Source organism: Caenorhabditis elegans, chromosome X (genome assembly GCF_000002985.6).
Source record: "Caenorhabditis elegans chromosome X".
Lineage (NCBI taxonomy): Eukaryota > Metazoa > Nematoda > Chromadorea > Rhabditida > Rhabditidae > Caenorhabditis > Caenorhabditis elegans.
In genome coordinates, this window is record NC_003284.9 from 9,119,136 (window position 1) to 9,136,827 (window position 17,692).

Below are 17,692 nucleotides of genomic sequence, written 5' to 3' on the forward strand. Positions count from 1 at the left end.
CAGTTAACTCGTAAATTCTTCTGATTCAAAAAAAGAAAGTGTGTTCTTTTACTGAAAAAGTTCCATTTTGCGGTTTTGTTCAATGTAACCCCGTAAATGTACCCAAAATGGAGTTTTTAGTGTTTTTTGTCGAGTTAGTCAAACCGGAATGAAAAAGTTTAGCAAGTAACGCTAAAATAACAAATTGAGTCTCATGGTTTGCATATTTCAAATTTTAGCACATAACGCAACACGTATGCAGTCGGCGTCTTGTCAGTAATATTCGTTAATTTTACACGTCTTTACGCGGTAAATCGCTGCTCCTGGAGCGCAGACGTGGCGCAACTAGATTACTGGTTTGCGTAATAGCTCGAAATAAGGTGTGACTAAAGCGAGAACCAGTAATCTAGTCGCATCACGTCCACGCTCCAGAAGCGGCGATTTACCAAGTAGCTCCGTAGTTCGTTTCAATGAAAAATAAAACTTTATTTCAAAAAATGACTTTTGAGCGAGTGTTTGAACTCAGCGTTAAAACAGTGTACGGAAAGACCTTAGTTTGAATTTTCATCCCGTTATCAATATTTTGTTGTAAAACTTTATAAACATTTTTTAAAATGTTGGCAGCATTTTATTTATGAACAATAATTTCTACATTACAGATGTCCGCTGATTCACTCGATTTTCTGGCTAACCTTGGAAATGGCGGACCACCTGATCTTCGCGGAATACATAATCTATTGAACCATTTTCCTGACCGCTTCTTCGGGGCAGAGGGACGACCAGTTGCGCCCCAGTCACGCTTTCCATTGATTGACGTTTTGAAGTTCAACTTGCATGGCGACGCCGTGCAAACGGCATCGTCTTCATTTCAAGGACTCCATTTGTAAACTATATTTAATTTTGATGAATTTGACAGTGATTTCATTACAGGAATGTCAAATGGAGCGGCTACAACACGCCTGATAAACATTTTGCCACTTGTTTCAATCATCTTCTATGGTATGATGGATCGAGTCTTCAAGGTCGCTGTCAGATGCAAGTTAAATGAAATGTTTGGGGAAGTCAACTCGAAAGCGGAGGTGCTCATAGACAAGGATCATTGCGTCATCGTGTTTCCGGCAACAAAAGCGTTCGATTCGGGAAGGCAAGTTATTGAACAAATTTGTTTTTTTTTGCATTCAATACTTTTACGAATTTTCCTTTTCCAGACCTGTGAACGGGAGGCTTTCCAAAGAAATTCCCGTTGAAATCAATTTGGAGCACTGCGAGATTCTGGACCAATTCGCCTACAATAATATTGGGTGATGGGGACAACATGGGTCCGTTATGTAGATGAATGTGCAGTCAGAATGAAATTTGATCTGCTCGAAGGTCTCAACCAGGGCTGGGACTTTTTCGTTTTCGCGTTTTCGTTTTTTCGTTATTTTCGGGGTTTTGACGAAAACGAATTTTTTCGTTTTCGTTTTCGAAAGTGTTCGAAAAACGAAAATAGAACGACTTTATTTAAACTTGGTTTTTTCTCATTTTTTTTTGGAACTATCGCCGAAATTTTGCTCTCCGGTGGGGATAGTATTGAAAAATCAATTATTTTCTCCTCAAACTTATTACTGAAGATCAACTTTAAGAACAAAAAATGCAACAGTTCTCAGTTTTGGATAAAAATTAAACGACTCTTTTACGTCAAAATAGATTCATTCATTTTATGAGAGGACGTTTCCTTGTTCAAACGATTTGTTAATTGGTCATTAAAACATACTTTTTTCCGCTGAGTTATATATAGGATGTAGAACTTAATGCCTTTTTCGAAAATAAGGATTCTACTGTAGCTCAATTTTTAATCTGAAATCGTGTTTTGAACATTTTAATTGAAGAAATAACTAATTATGCACTTTTTGACTAATATCTGATTACCGTATATTCTCTATCAGTGCTGCATGTAACACTAATTTCCAGGCGCTTTTCGAATCCAGCACTATTAGAGACTGCAGTACTACTGGAGATGCAGCACTAATAAAGAATATATGGTAATTTGTGAAAAGTTTTCGAATAAAAAGTTTGAAAAAATTTCGACATCGGAAATTGTTTTCAAAACAAAAAAAAACAAAAATTTTCAAGTATCATCAAAAATTTCTTACTATTAGATATTGCAGAAAAAAGTTGTATTTCCTGCTTGAATAAATTTCTAGCCAAATTCAATACTTTCGGTAAGCCAGCCCAACATTCTTTGGAGCTCTGAACAAAGAAACGTCCTATCATATTATTTACATATGCATCTTTTTTGAAAAAGTTAGTTAATGAGCAAAGTAAGTCAATGAGAGAGAATTAAATAAGTATTTGCCAACAAAAAAGCTTTTGAGGCAACATATGGTCTAAAAACCGTAAGTACAGTTTGTGCCATTTTCGTTTTCGTGTTTTAAAACGAAAATTTTCGTTTTCGTTTTCGAAAATGGAATTTCGAAAAAGTCCCAGCCCTGGTCTCAACCCGCATCACAAGTTGTTTTTCACTGACCTCAAAGAACAAGTTTTGAGTCCCAAGGAGGCGAGAGCGTTTTTTGACTTCGCCAGTGCCATCTTCAATCGGTCATTCATGGGACTGGATCTCTTCCACGAATCGGTGCGCAATGGTCTCAAATTTGGCTTTACAACCAACTGGGACTCTCTGAACACAGTAGATTCGGAGTTTGACTTCAACTCTCGGACTGCCTTTCCCGGATATCAGAATGTGCTTTACGAGGTAGCGAGAGGTTTCTGAACATTGTCTTAAAATAAATGTTTCAGCAACCGTCTGAACTGACGTCTATCAGTAATAGAGAAACAGCTGGAATGTGCCAAATTTTCAAGCTGAATCTCGATCCATCCGATGTTACTACTCGATTCCAAATTGTTAACGTGAAGAACGTGAACTCGTATACTTCGTGAGTTTATCGAAATTTGAAAATTACACAATGTTTGATTGCAGGCAATTCACATTTTATCTGGAAAACAGTCCAAATGGATATCTTCTCATTGCTGGTGGATGTTTCCAAATGGAGAGCAGACAACTCGTCAATTTGAAGCTTACGCTTATCGACGATGGCGTCAGTTGCATAAATACCCAAACATTCCGCATTCTGCACGGTGGCCAGTCGACGATTAAAGTAGTTATCGCACTTCTCGACGATGACAAGATGGAAAAGATGTTGCGAGGAGATCTGCACCTCAACTTGCACATTGACACGAATGGTACTATCTCAAATATCGTGCACAATTTTGAAAATCAAACCGAAAGAACTGGATGCTTCGTCATGCCTGGTCTAGTCACAGACTATATAAAATGTCGTGATGGGAAAAGGATCGGCGTTTGCAAGGAGGTGAACATATTTGAGCTTTTGCACTTATTTGATAATTCATTTCTTTTTAGCTTTTCGCCAACAATAGTGAACACTTGAGTAATCTCTTCTTCGACAAGGTCTTCAAGGATTGTGGAAAGAGCGAAATTACGGTCCGCGAGGATTCTGATATTGTTCTTGATGCTCTTGATATCATTTATCATCGCTCCCTCGCAATCTTCCCGGCTCACATCAAGCGCGTTCTGGATTTGGGAAGACACTGGATTTCAATCACAATTGATCGTTTCATGGAGATGGTCATTCTTCACTCTACTCATCTTTCTGTTAGTGCAAAGATCAAGCTTGCCGTAGACTATCATTTTGATATCATAACAGTAAGTCACATCAGTCAGACAAACGATTTCTTTTGTAGTGAACTTCTCTCTCCAAAACATAATTTATTTGTTTCAGTACGTCGCCCGTCATCCGCGTTATGCGTCTAATTACAATTTGTCGCTGACGGATGAACAACTCATGCAAGTTCGCATCCCAGGCAATAACGAGATTGATGGAAACGATGCTCGTCTGCTCGTCGATGGTCGTCGAAGAAAGTCTACCAAGCGTCAAAGAGTGGAAGAGTAAAAAGAGTAGTTTGACTCTTATCAGCTTTATCCACCGACGGTTCCATGATTCATCTCGTGCAACAGTTTTTTTATTGACAGTAATTTTATTCATCTTTTTTATTATATCAATTTTGCATATTGCCTACTTTTTTATATTTACCCAGATTTTTAATTTATTTAATGTTCTCGTTTCTTTCGGGTCCTGACTATGCCTCAACCGTTCCCAAAACATATTATCAATTCACAATTTTGTAGGTTACTCAAACTCGTAATCAAATTTTATATCATTCATACAATATCTTTTTGTTTACAATTTACCAGCTACTTAATATATTTTTGGATCTCGTTATCTCCGGGTTTTCAATAATATCATGTCCCCATTGCCAAAACATATCACCAGTTCAAAGTTTTATCGGTCTCCCTCCCTCTAGTATCCCAACGTTTTATCATTTCCAGCAATTCATCTCTAAATAAAAACGTGCACCCCCAAGTTTGTTGAATACCTTTTGCAAATCATGAGAAACTAAAATTGACCAGCTGAACTAAAATTCACTAACCAATTACGACTGGAAAACCAATAGTGAGAAAAAAGCAACTAGTGAGAAAAAAAGCAACTATAAACAGTCGATGTATGGATTGAATTTGCACTTTTGTTTATCAATTGAATCTAGAGAAAGTTGACAAATTTCAGGAAATAGATCAACATCAATTGTAATGTATCGGACGTTTTGTTAATTTTAGTATATTTACCGTGTAGGTCCCGTGTAGGTGTAGGTTTCCCAAATTTATTGACACCTAAACTATGAATCGCTATTGAAAATTGTTGAAAATTTTCCGAAAAGCCTCATTAGGAAATTTTTTGGGGCCAATTTGAGCTTATTGAAAAAAAAAACCGTTTCTCCTTTCAACTTTTAAAATTGCTAATTACAATTAGGAAATGCGGAAGGAGAAGTCTTATATCTTGATGTTTCTAAAAAAAATTGACTTTTTTATTTAGGTCTTTTAACCACTCAACTCACAGAACTATAAAAAAAAGTTTTCATTTTGATGTTTCATACCAAATAAAAATGACAGTAGACCAAATTGTAAGGCATGAAAAATTTGATCGCTTCTATTGTATTCGATATACACATTTTTGTCCGAGCTTCCGGTTTGACATCATTTTATTTTTGCAATATCCCACGCATTTTCTCATTTATTCCCAACTCAAAAAAAGTCAAACTTGCTACATTTTGAGAAGAAATTAGGAAAAGGAGTTCTTCGAAGGAAGATGTCCTCCAAAAATTTATGATGTTGAGTAACATCAAACCCACAAAACGCGAAATGCCCGCGGGGCTCGTTTTGTGGACATTCCTTCAAAAAAGTGGAAAGACAGATAAAAAACGTCCAAAATTCAGACATCGAGTTTGATGGTGTAAATCGTACTTTAAATTGTTCTGACTTGTGAATAAAATGTAGTTCGTTCCGTATATGTGTTTGGGTGTTTTGAACTTTTGAACTTTTGTTCTTGAAGAAAATGTAGATATGTCTAATTTTGTTCGAACTAGAGATTATGAAAATAGACAATCAAAAATGTTTTCTAGAACACGATAAAATATAATTTTTCATGAAAGCAGACTATCAGCCTGATATATTTGGTTCTCAGCCAGAATCTGTTGTCGTGCATTTTATGCAAGTTTTTACAACTTCTCTATAAGATGGTGCCAGCAAAAATCTTTTGTTTGAAATTATTTTGTATGCGCTATATATAAAGTTTATATCAGAAGTTTCAGAAACATGCTTTTATTTTTTTATTATTTTTCAGTCATGTTCTAAAACATTTTTTTCACGGATCAAACATTCAGAATGTGGAAAATTGTTAGAAAATGTGTTTTTTTTTTGAGATTTTTTGTTGAAAAAAATCACAAGTGCTCACTATGGCTTAATATCATAATATACATTTTAAAATTATTCAAAGTTTTGGTATATTTCCAAATTTTCAACAACCTATTGATAATTCTGAGGGTACTGTAACCGTAAGCTTCCGCCAAAAATAAATTGATAATTTAGTTATGGATAAAAAAAAAGATTTGATAAAAAAGATTTAGTGCCGTGAGGTCAGATTGCATTTTTAGACTTTGGGGAGTAACATTTTTAAGCCATAAATTTGAATGAATGTCACGGTAACTTTTCAATGGCTTGAGTTTTAGAGTACGGCTACGACAAAAGTACCTTTTGAACAAATTCTAGCTTTATTTCACATTTAAAGGTGGAGTGCGCCAGTGGGGAAACTGCTTCAAAACACGCCTGTGGTACCACAATGACCGACTATCATGATAAAAAAATCAAAAATTTTTTATAGATTTTATATGATTTTTGGAAAATTGATAAAATCTCAGTTTTCTCCTAAAGTAATCGAAAAATGCGTAAAACTGTAAAGTTATCAGTTCCGACGGCAAAAAGCCTGAAATGAGCATATTCCACAGTTTTACGCATTTTCGATTACTTTTTAACAAACATTTTGCATTTATCTTGCTTTTTCAGTTCTCTTCCCGATAAAAATACAGAAATAATAGAACAAATCAGTGAAATAATGAGAAAAAATAAAATAAATTAGTTAAAAAATAATGCAAGTGCGCTCCATCAAACAAATCCAATTGGCGGAAATGCAAATAGGAATCAGGGGAAAACTGAGATTTTATTAATTTTCAAAAAATCATATAAAATTTAGAAAATTTTTTTGAATTTTTTTATCATGATAATCGGTCATTGTGGTACCATAGGCGTGTTTTAAAGCAATTTCTCCACTGGGCGCACTCCACCTTTAAGTGTAAAAATACTAATCAATTAAACACAATAAATTCATGAACTCATTCAATCTAAGAATCGTTTTAGGAACAAGTATTCTTATAGGTGCTTACAGTAAACTTAAAGACGCATACTTAAGGCGTATTTCAAAAATGTAAATAGTTATTTATTAAAGAAAAGTAATAAAGGCGACTTTATCTCAATTTACCTTTACACTTAAATCCTTATTAGAGCAGATTTCAACAAAAATGAATTTCTTTTCCCTAAACTGTTTACTTTGATCAAAAAATTTATGAAACGACGGCTATTTCTTCGTTACTCTTCACATTCCCATTCATCTTGCTTCCTTTTTCCACACTGCCTCCCGTCCCAAGTCGGAAGGCGTTTTCCGGTGTGCACATTGTGTTTCGCGACTGTGTGTCAAACGCGAGGGCACAGTGTCATGCGATAAATGTTCCTAGTTAGAGTGCCGTTGACGCATCTCCTTCCTTCGTGAGTTCTTAACAAAAAAAAACATTTGTTGTTTTGTGCCGCCTTGTCACATTTCAGTCGGAGACTACTGTCGGTCACGCGAACTCAAATATTCCGCCCCAATAAATTCTTATCGAACAGTGCCAGTTGATGAAAATCTTCAGATATACTGTTCAATCTACATTAAATTTTCGACAGTACCAGGTAAATCGATTCTTTTCTTTCCTATTTTGATTAAAGTGAATTCATTTAAATTGATGTTATCGCTTGTGGGATTACCGTAGGAACAACTGACATTCAGTTATTATGATCAGAACATTGACAGAACAGCTTTGATAAAAACAGGATCTGTTGGTGTCATAATTATTAAACAAGTTAGATATGGGTGCACTCTGTTCTGAACTTTTTTAGGTTTAGCTAGTTTTTTTTTTAAATTTTTTTATTGGTTTTATTTAAACTAATCGACAGTGAAGATGTGTTTTAAATCCACTTACACGATGCAGAAATGTACGATGCAAAAATTTTCAACTGTTTTTTTTCGAGTTATAGTTTTGGAAAATTTGTCATTGTACCAAAATTTTTGAGTGAACATTTTGGAAAATCTAACTTTTTGGAGTGTTCTGTTTTGATATTCGGTATGTTAGATTGTTGTTCTCAGACCAAATCCAAATTTTTATATCATGTATTCTCACATTTATCAAAAACTGTTTACTTTGTTTAGACCTGTCAGTAAGAATTATAAAGTAACGGGTTTTTCAAAAAGAAATTACACATACAACATTGCAAATTTTTAAATTTTTTTTCACGTGTTTAATTTTAAATCCGTTCTAAATTCTTTTAATTCATACAATGTTACTGAAAAAACTGAATTTCAATTGCATTTCCATATGGATTTCAAAAAATCCTTCAATATTTCTATTAGCTGAAATTTTGGAGTATTTAAATTGTGACATATACGCTATTATTTTCAGAAACTTGATTTTCTGGTTTTTTCTTGTCCAGACACTTTAAGAACGTTGTTTTTATCTTCTAATACATCCTTAGAAAAACTTAATCTGTAAATGCGCTTCTTTGGTTTTCTCAAAACTGAAGGGTTCCAAGTATGCAATGTCATAGTGCAATTAACTTTGCTTTACGGATTTTAGTATTTATTTATTTTATTTGAATAAGAAGTACTATTTGCCAAATCTGATGAAAACTGAAAACAAATGTCAAATCAATCAAATATGTTATTTTTAATTACCTGCACCAGTTGACATTTGTTTTTAATCAACTCAAATCTGTTTGAGTTGTTGCTGGTGTAATACATATATGGTTATTTTATGCAGTTCTTTCAATTCAAATTGAGAACGGCGTGTGACAATTATTACCAGTTTGTTAAGTCCTGAAGCAATTAAGTGAAAGTTTCAAGTTCCGTATTTCAACTATTAGTGTTGCAGCCTCTAATAGTCTTGCACCCTTTTGTTTGCCATAACATCAATAGTTTGCGGGAATGCCAGCAAAATTGCCATATTTTGGATAAATTAAACTTAAATGCTTTCAAGTAATTGACGAATTATTGAAAAGTCAGTATTCTTCATTTTTCAATGGTATCAAGTTAAGGTTTTTATAAAAATTAATTACGTTTCCAAAATAATAGAGGATTAGAAAAATGACTTTGCAGCCTCTAAATGGTTTGCAGTTTCAATTAAACTTACACCCCTACAAACAAATTGTAAAATAGTTTTGCATGCAAGACTAATAGAGGAAACACGGTATATGTATTAGTTATGTATAAAATAATTAAAGTTCGTAGTATTTTACTTACTTGTTTGACTTATTTACGTTTTCAAAGAATTCGGATTCTTCTAAATTGAACTCGGAAAATACACTCAGCGTTCCATTTTTGTCTGGCGTGCTTGTACGTGCGACGTGCGTAGTAGTAGATTTGGCGGCGTTTTTGCTCTCCCGCCAAATGATTCACTAACATATGCAAATCGGTCGACTGGCGTAGATGGGATAGGCAGGAATGTTGCCTTTCCAGTAAGAAAAGCCAAGTCAGAAGAAGAGAAAAGGCGGCAACTCACTTCGATTATAAAACGTGCATCACATCAGTAGTCACCAAAAAGCAGCACACCAAACATTCTGCAGATTTTTTCCTCCTACGTTTATATTCCACTTGTTGTTTTATTTCGTTTGATGGCTACACCTAAACGGTGATAAAATTTAAACTGTCTGTGTTTTTTAGCCAAAGCGTAATAGTTACCGTTGGCAAGAGAGAATTACTGAGAAAGGTAATATTTGATAAAATCAAATCATAATTTTAAAAAAATCATAGAATTTCAAGATGAATACCTAGATTGGACTGGTAACTAACTTAAGTTAACGTAAGTTAAGGTTAACTAGTAAATTTTGAAGTTCCACCGAAGTTCATACGATGGAGTTGGGAAAAATCCTAACGGTGCCCGATGTGGCTGATATTGATGGACGTGTCATTTCTAACTGTCTTCTAGATATTCACAAAAAAATATCCAAGAAAAAATAAAAAAACGACAAACTTATTTATCACCTAATATTAATAAAAATTTGTATAATATCTTGGATAGTTCTTAAACTTGAGTTACAGTCGTTTCAAAACTAATAACCTTTACAACGTATGCCAGTGTAAAGTTTTCCAATTTACTGCGACACTTTATCGCTTTATTAACTCAAATTTGAATATTACCGATTAGAAAACTTGAAGAAATTGCCGGAAAAGCAACAATGTTATGCTTTAGACCAACACTGTTCAAAAGTGATCATTTAGAATTATTAATCTTAAAACTGCTATATAAGCGTTTTGTTTAAAAGCTCAGAAAACCTTGAAATTAGTGTCTGAAGAATTGAATTATCTTATTTGGAATTAGATTTACACATTTTTTCTTAACAATTTTAATTTTAAAAATAAAAAATGCTTCAAAAATATTCAATCAAATCAGCTTTCGAACGTCACGCATTTTTTTTGCTCAATCTCAATGTTGCACAATGTCTCCATTTTCCAATCAAATGATAGAATGTTTGCCATCTCGTTTGACACAGAAATACGAGACGTAAGATGCAATAAAGTCGCATCATCCCATCCCACCTAGATTCTCATTTTGCCTGTCTCAAGTTATGGAGAATGTAAAGTTGCAAAAGTTTCGAAGAAGTCAACTTGACATCACTAGTTTTAGGCAAACTCAATAAACTTTCCTATCAATGTTCAAGTTCTTCTTTGCGCTTCACACTTTCTGATGTAATCTTTGAGATGCACTTTCATTGAATTGTTTTTTATTTAAAAACTGCAAATTCTGTCGTTGCTCTTTTGACCATATTGTGCTTTGGTTAACTGGTCCCAATCATCAAATTGTGTGGTTAAGCTCTCAACTTTTTGTCCTCATTTTCTAATTCCTAATTCTTCACTCCCTCGGTAAACTTCAAGAGATAGAAACATTTTTTTCACGTGCTCCATCCTTTTTTATCTGTTTTATTTCTCAATTCACACCATGTGTTATTTTCTTTTTTAAAACTCAAACATTTAATGAAAAAAATTTCCAAAAACAAATAATAGTAAAAACCAATTATATGTAAAACACAAAACTTGGCATTTTCACGTTATTGGAAATGAAAGGATTCTTTTTTTAATTTGTTGGTTTAGTAGTAATTGATAAAAAGTCTAAAAATTTTGAGCAAGGCAATGTTTTTGAGTAAGTGCTTCACTCGGATATTTTTCAAACTTTAGGTGCTAATTGACGTTTTTCCAAATACGATAAACTTTTAACGAGCTTCATCAAAATTGATGTTTAAAGTTTTGTTTTAGAACTGATGATTGGATACGTTTTCAATTTATTCAAATTTTAATGCTTGTACTTTTTGTAATGCAATTTTTATTGAAATTTAGAATATCAGCACAAAAAAAAAATTGCAATATCCGTTTGCTCAAGTCATGATAAAAACTAATACATACATAAATGCCAGATGAACTATAGAACTGCTATTGTCCATTCCATCAGTTGGTTTAAGTACTTTTAAATGTTTGGCTTTTTTAATTTTGAAATAGGTTCACGACTCAAATCTACGGCAGAGATATCCATTCAAACATAACAATACCAGCCGTGGTCTACAAACTAGGGACAAACGGAATAAGCGCTTTATATATAGTATGATATACAGTTTGCCATCTTCTGCTCGAACCTCATATTATTTTTTCGTTTTCCGATCTCTGAAATAGTAACCTTCTGTTTAAGTTTTAAAAATTTGAAAATTAAAGCACATTTTTGTTGACTAATTACAATTTCAATTTCCTTTTTTTAGTACTGTACCTAACGTTTGCAACTCATAACTTTGTTTCAATTTTTCAAAAAATTGCGAAGTTTTCTGAACAATTAATCTAACTTTTGGAAACATGTCCGTATAGAAAAACTTTCATTTTCATCACTCTTTATTTCTAATTTTTCATAATTAAATTTTGCTAAACGGTAAAAATTTTGACAGCTACATAAATTAACACAGACACAAATTTATAAAGTTAGAGATATTACAATTTTTCTCTAAATATAAAAATGTTGAACCATTAGTAGGATTTATGATAAATTTTTAAGAGATTTACTTTTTTGATTATTCGTAATAAAAAATACTCTCTTTAATTTATCTGATAATATCTTATTTGAAAATCAGATTGAAGCTACCCAAGTTGAACAACACAGTACCAAACTAATAACTGCAAATTCATCACCTAATCTACAGAGGCATCAAGTTACCATGTTTTTTTTTAATTTTTTATTTCAAGAAAAATCATTTTTGGTAATGGGCAATGTGTTGTTAATTATATTTACAAAAATACTTTTTTCGTCAATAGCCACCTTCATGTTTTGTTTTCTAGTTAATCTACAAAACCTTAAAATTAAACGCTCGACCAACTAGAAATATCAAATAAACACATTTTATATGTCAATGAACCACCAGGAAGACAAATGTATTCAAGTCCGGAAATTCGATTAATCCATGAATGTACTGACGACTCTGATCATCTGATATTTGAGGTTTTGTTGATTTGTCAGTGTCTAGTAGGATACATTTTCCTAATCTGTTGAAAATAACAACCCGATCTCAGATCAGATAAATACCAAACTTAGTCTTGCGTTCAAACAATTATGTGTCAATTTCAAATGTATTCCTTCTTTAAATTATTTTTATAAAGACCCATGTCTATGAAATTTTTCAAAAGAATTACTCTACTTCTTCTGACCCAAAAAAAACACAATTTGTGTGCACTTTATCGTAAAACTTTAATACCCCGTCTCGTGGCCAGGCATTTTTTGCGTCTTTTTAGCGAAGTACCTAACATAAATTTGCGGCACACCGACCCATCTTTCACAACCGCATTCTTTTTTGCTTTTTTTTACGCTCAATTTTTCATCTTATTTCAATCCCTCCTCATTTCATCTTTCAAATTTCTCCAAGTCAAATGTTTTTGCATTCCGAATAGCCATTCAACATAAATGAGAAAGTAAGGAGGAGACACACACTATTGAAATTTTTTCACAGAATAATAAACCTTCGAAATAGTTTTATAGTGGGGAGTTGTCTGAAAAATAATTATACACTACGGAATTTTATGTTAGCTGCACTCAGTACAAAATCAAACACTGTCCAAGCCAGCAACAGTAATCCGGGCGTACATGGCGGCACTTCTCGGCAAGCCCCATTTTACCAAAATTTTAGATTTCGGTTTCACTATCTTAGGATTGATAGACATGCCAAATTTAGCATTGACATAAATATGTGATGCCGATAAATTCAAATATAAACAAGATAGAGGTGGTCAAAGTTGAAAGTTCTAAGAATTTTGAATTAGTTGGGCTGTGGTCCCAAACAAATACACCAATGTTAAAGATTCAAAAACAACGTGCAACTCTATTGCAGGATAGCTGTTGAAAATCAGTGAAATTTTAACAAACGCGATTCTTTTTAAAAGTTGTCAAAATGTCTACTGGTACTTACTAATAGTAAGTTATATGTAGTAAACCACTTTTGTTTGTAAATATAATTTTCGTGATACAAATTCATTACAGCTATACCATTCGTGCAACATTTTTATACGTCACAAAATACAAAAAAAAGACAGTTCAAAATTTATTACATATTTCACCTCCAGACAAACTAATTTTTAAAACATCACTGATCCCTTGGTAAAACGGAAAACAAGAAATTTTTCTCAATTTATGATCGGTTTGTGAAACGAAAAACGCACGAAAATGATTGGTGATGTTGCGTAAATCATTCGCTTTAAAAATATGAACCCCGAAATTTTCTGACACCACCTTCATCGCCACCTAGTCACACATTCACACACAGTCGCCAATTGATGAATGGGGTTTTTCGGTTTTTATTTGATGCTGCGGCTCTGGTATCCCATAGATGGATAATCTTCTGAATATGTTTGGTGTCGAAGATGTCGGCAGTAATCTTGACAGAGGTCACTTCGTAGTCTGAGAAAACTTACTTTTTTGTGAAATACAATGGTGTTTGCAGATGAGATTTTTTAGATTATCTCCGTTATTCCAATAATAAAATATACTTCCTCAAAAAAAATACAAACAATTTTATATTGCAACCACTATCAATACAGTTTTAATTATTGTTTCTTTTTCGTTTTCAAAATTGGAAAAACGGAAGTATTTTTTGAAAATTTAGGAAAAACATGGTATTCGAAATAGAAGTAAAACTAGTTTTTTCCAATTGTATTTTGATTTCATTTCTTCTCTGAAAAATGCATATGATAAACATAGTAAACGTAGTAAAGATTATTCAAACAAATTTCTTTTAGAATTGCGAATAAATGTGTTTCACTCACTCCCACCTTTATCCCCTTCAGTTTCTTATTGTTTTCTTTTTTCTTCTTTCCAATATATATTCTGTTTTGAACTATGTACATAAACATATCTCCTCAAATCCTTTCCTCCAATCTTCATATTTTTCTCTTCTTCTTCCTTCTATTTTACGTCAACGAAAGCACGGCCGTTCGGCAGCTAAAGTAAACCAAATTACCCCTGATGGGACAATATTCGTCCCGAAAGACATTTGCGTTGGTGCAGAGTGCCATAAAACTAATCATAACCAGATCCGATATTTAGCAAGGAAGTAGCTGCAGCAATAGGACGTGAACAATTCTAGAACATAGTTCTAGAGTACCAAAGAATACTGTAATAGTTTTGCATAGTTTAAGTTAAATTGGAAGCTTATTTATTTTCTAATTTTAGTGGAATGTTGTCTTATTTGAAAATGTATACAATTTATTTTGTAAGATCACCTTACGAAATGCACAGAGATGGAAAAATTGTCTGAAACCACTCCAATAGACTACAAAATATCAAAATAAAGCAAAACATGGAAATATTGCAACTCCACATTTAAAACACATGATTTACTCAACAAATTTTATAGTCAAAAAAATTAGATTTCGAATATTCGTTTTTGAACATTGGTAAAAATCTAAAAAACGTTTTTTGTAATGATATTCGGTAACTTTAAATCAATGTTTTTAGACAAAATCCCCAGAAAAATAAACATTCTTATCATTTTTGATATACCACGCAAAGTAAGGTTTTTTGTAAAATTTCAAAAAAAAACTCACGAAAAAGTTTTTAATAGACGTTAACTGTCTATTTTAGTCTAATTATATTTAGTCCAATTATATTCAATCATCTGTGCTAAAAATGAAACCTTCTTGAAACATATTATTGTATTTTTAGAATAGTTTTTGGTAATTTTATTGTTTTGATTCATTTCATTTTGAGATTCCTTTCATTATTATCAATTATATCAGCAATTTTTAAAAGTGGAGTAGCGCCAGTGGAAAAACGGTTGAAACCCACTCTACTTATGTTTCAAATATTAGCACCATAGGAGTGGTTTGAAACAGTTTCCCAACTTGCGCTACTCCTGTTTTTAAATTCACTGTAGCAATCTAAAATTAACATTAGTTTTTCGGGCTGATTTCAAAAAAAAAACAGCAAATTTTCCTTTCACATCAGTTTTATCAATACACATAAAAACCTAAAATTGCATTCCACCTACCACGTTTTCCGGAAATTGAAAATTAAACCAGGGGCATCACTATCATCATAGCAACAAACCAAATCAGTTTCCATATAAATCTTCTAGTTCTTCCTGCTTTCCACACGGATATCCTTATGCTTAAGCCCTTCATTCTACTACCAGTCTCTTCTTGTTTTTGCAAAATAATTCTTCCTTTCTTTCAGTGTTTTCTTCTTCCTTATGGATTTCTCTCATTACTCGATTTTTGAAAATATTTCCCATTTTTCGCGGAACCTCATTTTCCCGGGGTTCGGAAAGCTACTTGTGTATTTTTCTATTCTTCTTTTTTCGAGACTTATAATCTTCTATCAAGTAGCTTTTTGGGGGTCTGAGAACCTCATTTAGCTCTCGCATTTCTACTTTTCTTTCTCTGAAATTCACTCTCTACGTATGAATTTTAAAAATGCTGATGTACAAACATCATTTCAGAATATTCTATCTGTTTAATTTTCATTTACACTGGCCTCTTGAGGTTTTGAGTATCTCAAAAAGCAAAGAGAAAAGAGCAAAAAGGATAAGCTCAAAAAGTTATTTTATGTGCACTCAAAAAGTTCAAAAATTTGCTAGCTAAAAGTAAACTTTGTAACAAAATGAAGTTTTATCTTAAACATCATCTGCAGAAAAATTATTTAAGTCGTAACATCTAGTTTTAAGTTGAAGAAAATGGAGGTTTTCTGTTCGTTTTCTATTCTAAGTACAGTGCATTTTTTTCCACTTCTACGACTTTAAAAGGGGGCGTATTTACGCGCGATGGTCTCGACACGCGCCACCCATTGATTTTTTATGGTGCGTGGCGAGACCAATGCCAGGACAATCGCGCGTGAATGCGCCTCTTTTAAAGTCGTAAAAGTGGAAAAAAATTCACTGTATGTCTTAATTAATTTTATTTAAACATTATTGGGGTTCCAATTATCCGCAAAACCTTTTGGATTGATATATTTTGATATTTGGCTATGTTAGAAGTGTATTTTGACTAAATTGCCACTGACGATACTCTCCCTTTAAATTATGACCATATTCATCAGTGATCAATCCGGTTTTGTTCTGGCGAACACCGATGAAAAGTTTTAGACGATTGCTATGTCTCGGAGATAATCGTGATGAGATTAACGGAGCTCTCGGAGTTGATGACATAGGAGTTTTCCATTTTTTTTTGTTTTCGGATTTCAATTGATTTTGGAGTTTTTCATTATATACTGCTTTTTATTGCAAAGTATTTATAATCGACATTTCTGAGATAGAACAAAAAAAAAACGAATTATTTCTCTCCATTTTTGCAATTAATATGTATATTAAAGATTAAATAATAAATTTGTGATCGATTTTTCTATAGCCGTATTTCGAAACTTTCTAGAATTGTTTATTTCAGTTTTTGTATTATCGTCTCAAAAAAAGCTTCTAATTTCTTCAAATGTCGTTGTATATCAAACATCTTGCTTCAAAAATTCAAAACTTATCAATGAGTCACACATTTTCGAATTACTCTAAAAAACGGCTTGCGTCCCAATTATGTTTCACTTGTCTCAATTTCTTGACGTTTTTTGTCGTATGAATAATTCATACAGTTTCGTCCAACTCATTCTATTCTCACAATAATGTCATAATGCTGAATTTTTGTCAAATCTTCTAAAACTATGAAACTATTATTTTTGAACCGTTTGTTTAAAACCCAAAGTAAATTAGATTTCTTTTGAATAACTGAATGATTGAGAAAAATTAGGACTGTTACTATAATGAACTTAAAATGTTCTTAAAAATTTGTAAACATAACATTTTGTAATTCTACGCCCCCCCCCCCCCCCTTTAATTTTAAACAATTGATATTTTAATAGTATATACATGTGAATATTAAGAATACAAATTTTATTAGATTTACGTTACAACTGATGAAACAATAAATACAACCCCCAAAATTTAATTATTACTCAATTTCTTCATAAATCAGGATTTTTAGCCAAAAAATTATTTTGCTCATCTCCAAGATACACGAGATTTAATATGAAAATGATAGTTCATTCTTGTGAATTTACAACTTGAAATTCTTTAAAAATTTACAAACACGTAGAACAAATATGCCTTTTGAGAAAAAGGTTGAATCAAAGAGAGGAGGACTTCCGCAATTTTCTCAGTGACAGTGATTTTTGAGCCACATTTCCGGTGGTCCTATACTTCAATTGATGCTTTAAGCTCAAGTTCGATAGCTTTGCCTTGTTCCGTCGGCAAGTTTGAAATGTGACAAGCAATGTCTCTTGACGTTCTGTCTGCCATGAAAAAGTTAGTGTATGTGTATTCTTTCACAGGATTTCAGATTTATATTCTTTATTCGCGTCGGTTTCTGTTTGGTTGAAAAATTGATTTCAGCCATTTTTCCAGTTAGTGAGTTAAACTGACGGCATTGTTTGAGATGAACATAGTGGTCAGTCTATG

At 32.8% G+C, this 17,692-nt stretch overlaps 6 non-coding genes and 1 pseudogene across 7 annotated transcripts; 4 read left to right on the forward strand and 3 right to left on the reverse strand.

Annotated features, from left to right (window-relative positions):
- The first annotated feature begins 638 nt into the window (after positions 1-638).
- On the forward strand, positions 639-3,929 carry C25A11.10 (annotated as a pseudogene). Its single transcript has 8 exons — positions 639-862; positions 910-1,123; positions 1,188-1,350; positions 2,443-2,713; positions 2,758-2,894; positions 2,939-3,329; positions 3,380-3,682; positions 3,759-3,929. Coding segments are annotated over exons 1-8 (1,874 nt in total).
- Positions 3,930-7,017: 3,088 nt separating this feature from the next.
- C25A11.9 lies at positions 7,018-7,167 on the forward strand. Its single transcript, NR_071811.1, has one exon. It is a non-coding gene; the product is annotated as an Unclassified non-coding RNA C25A11.9 (non-coding RNA).
- Positions 7,168-9,085: 1,918 nt separating this feature from the next.
- C25A11.5 lies at positions 9,086-9,218 on the forward strand. The gene has a single exon (NR_071813.1). It is a non-coding gene; the product is annotated as an Unclassified non-coding RNA C25A11.5 (non-coding RNA).
- Positions 9,086-9,275, reverse strand: C25A11.6. The gene has a single exon (NR_071812.1). It is a non-coding gene; the product is annotated as an Unclassified non-coding RNA C25A11.6 (non-coding RNA).
- Positions 9,276-14,046: 4,771 nt separating this feature from the next.
- Positions 14,047-14,129, forward strand: B0563.12. The gene has a single exon (NR_071814.1). It is a non-coding gene; the product is annotated as an Unclassified non-coding RNA B0563.12 (non-coding RNA).
- On the reverse strand, positions 14,047-14,129 carry B0563.13. The gene has a single exon (NR_071815.1). It is a non-coding gene; the product is annotated as an Unclassified non-coding RNA B0563.13 (non-coding RNA).
- Positions 14,130-14,837: 708 nt separating this feature from the next.
- 21ur-10570 lies at positions 14,838-14,858 on the reverse strand. Its single transcript, NR_071816.1, has one exon.
- Between the last annotated feature and the right edge of the window lie 2,834 nt (positions 14,859-17,692).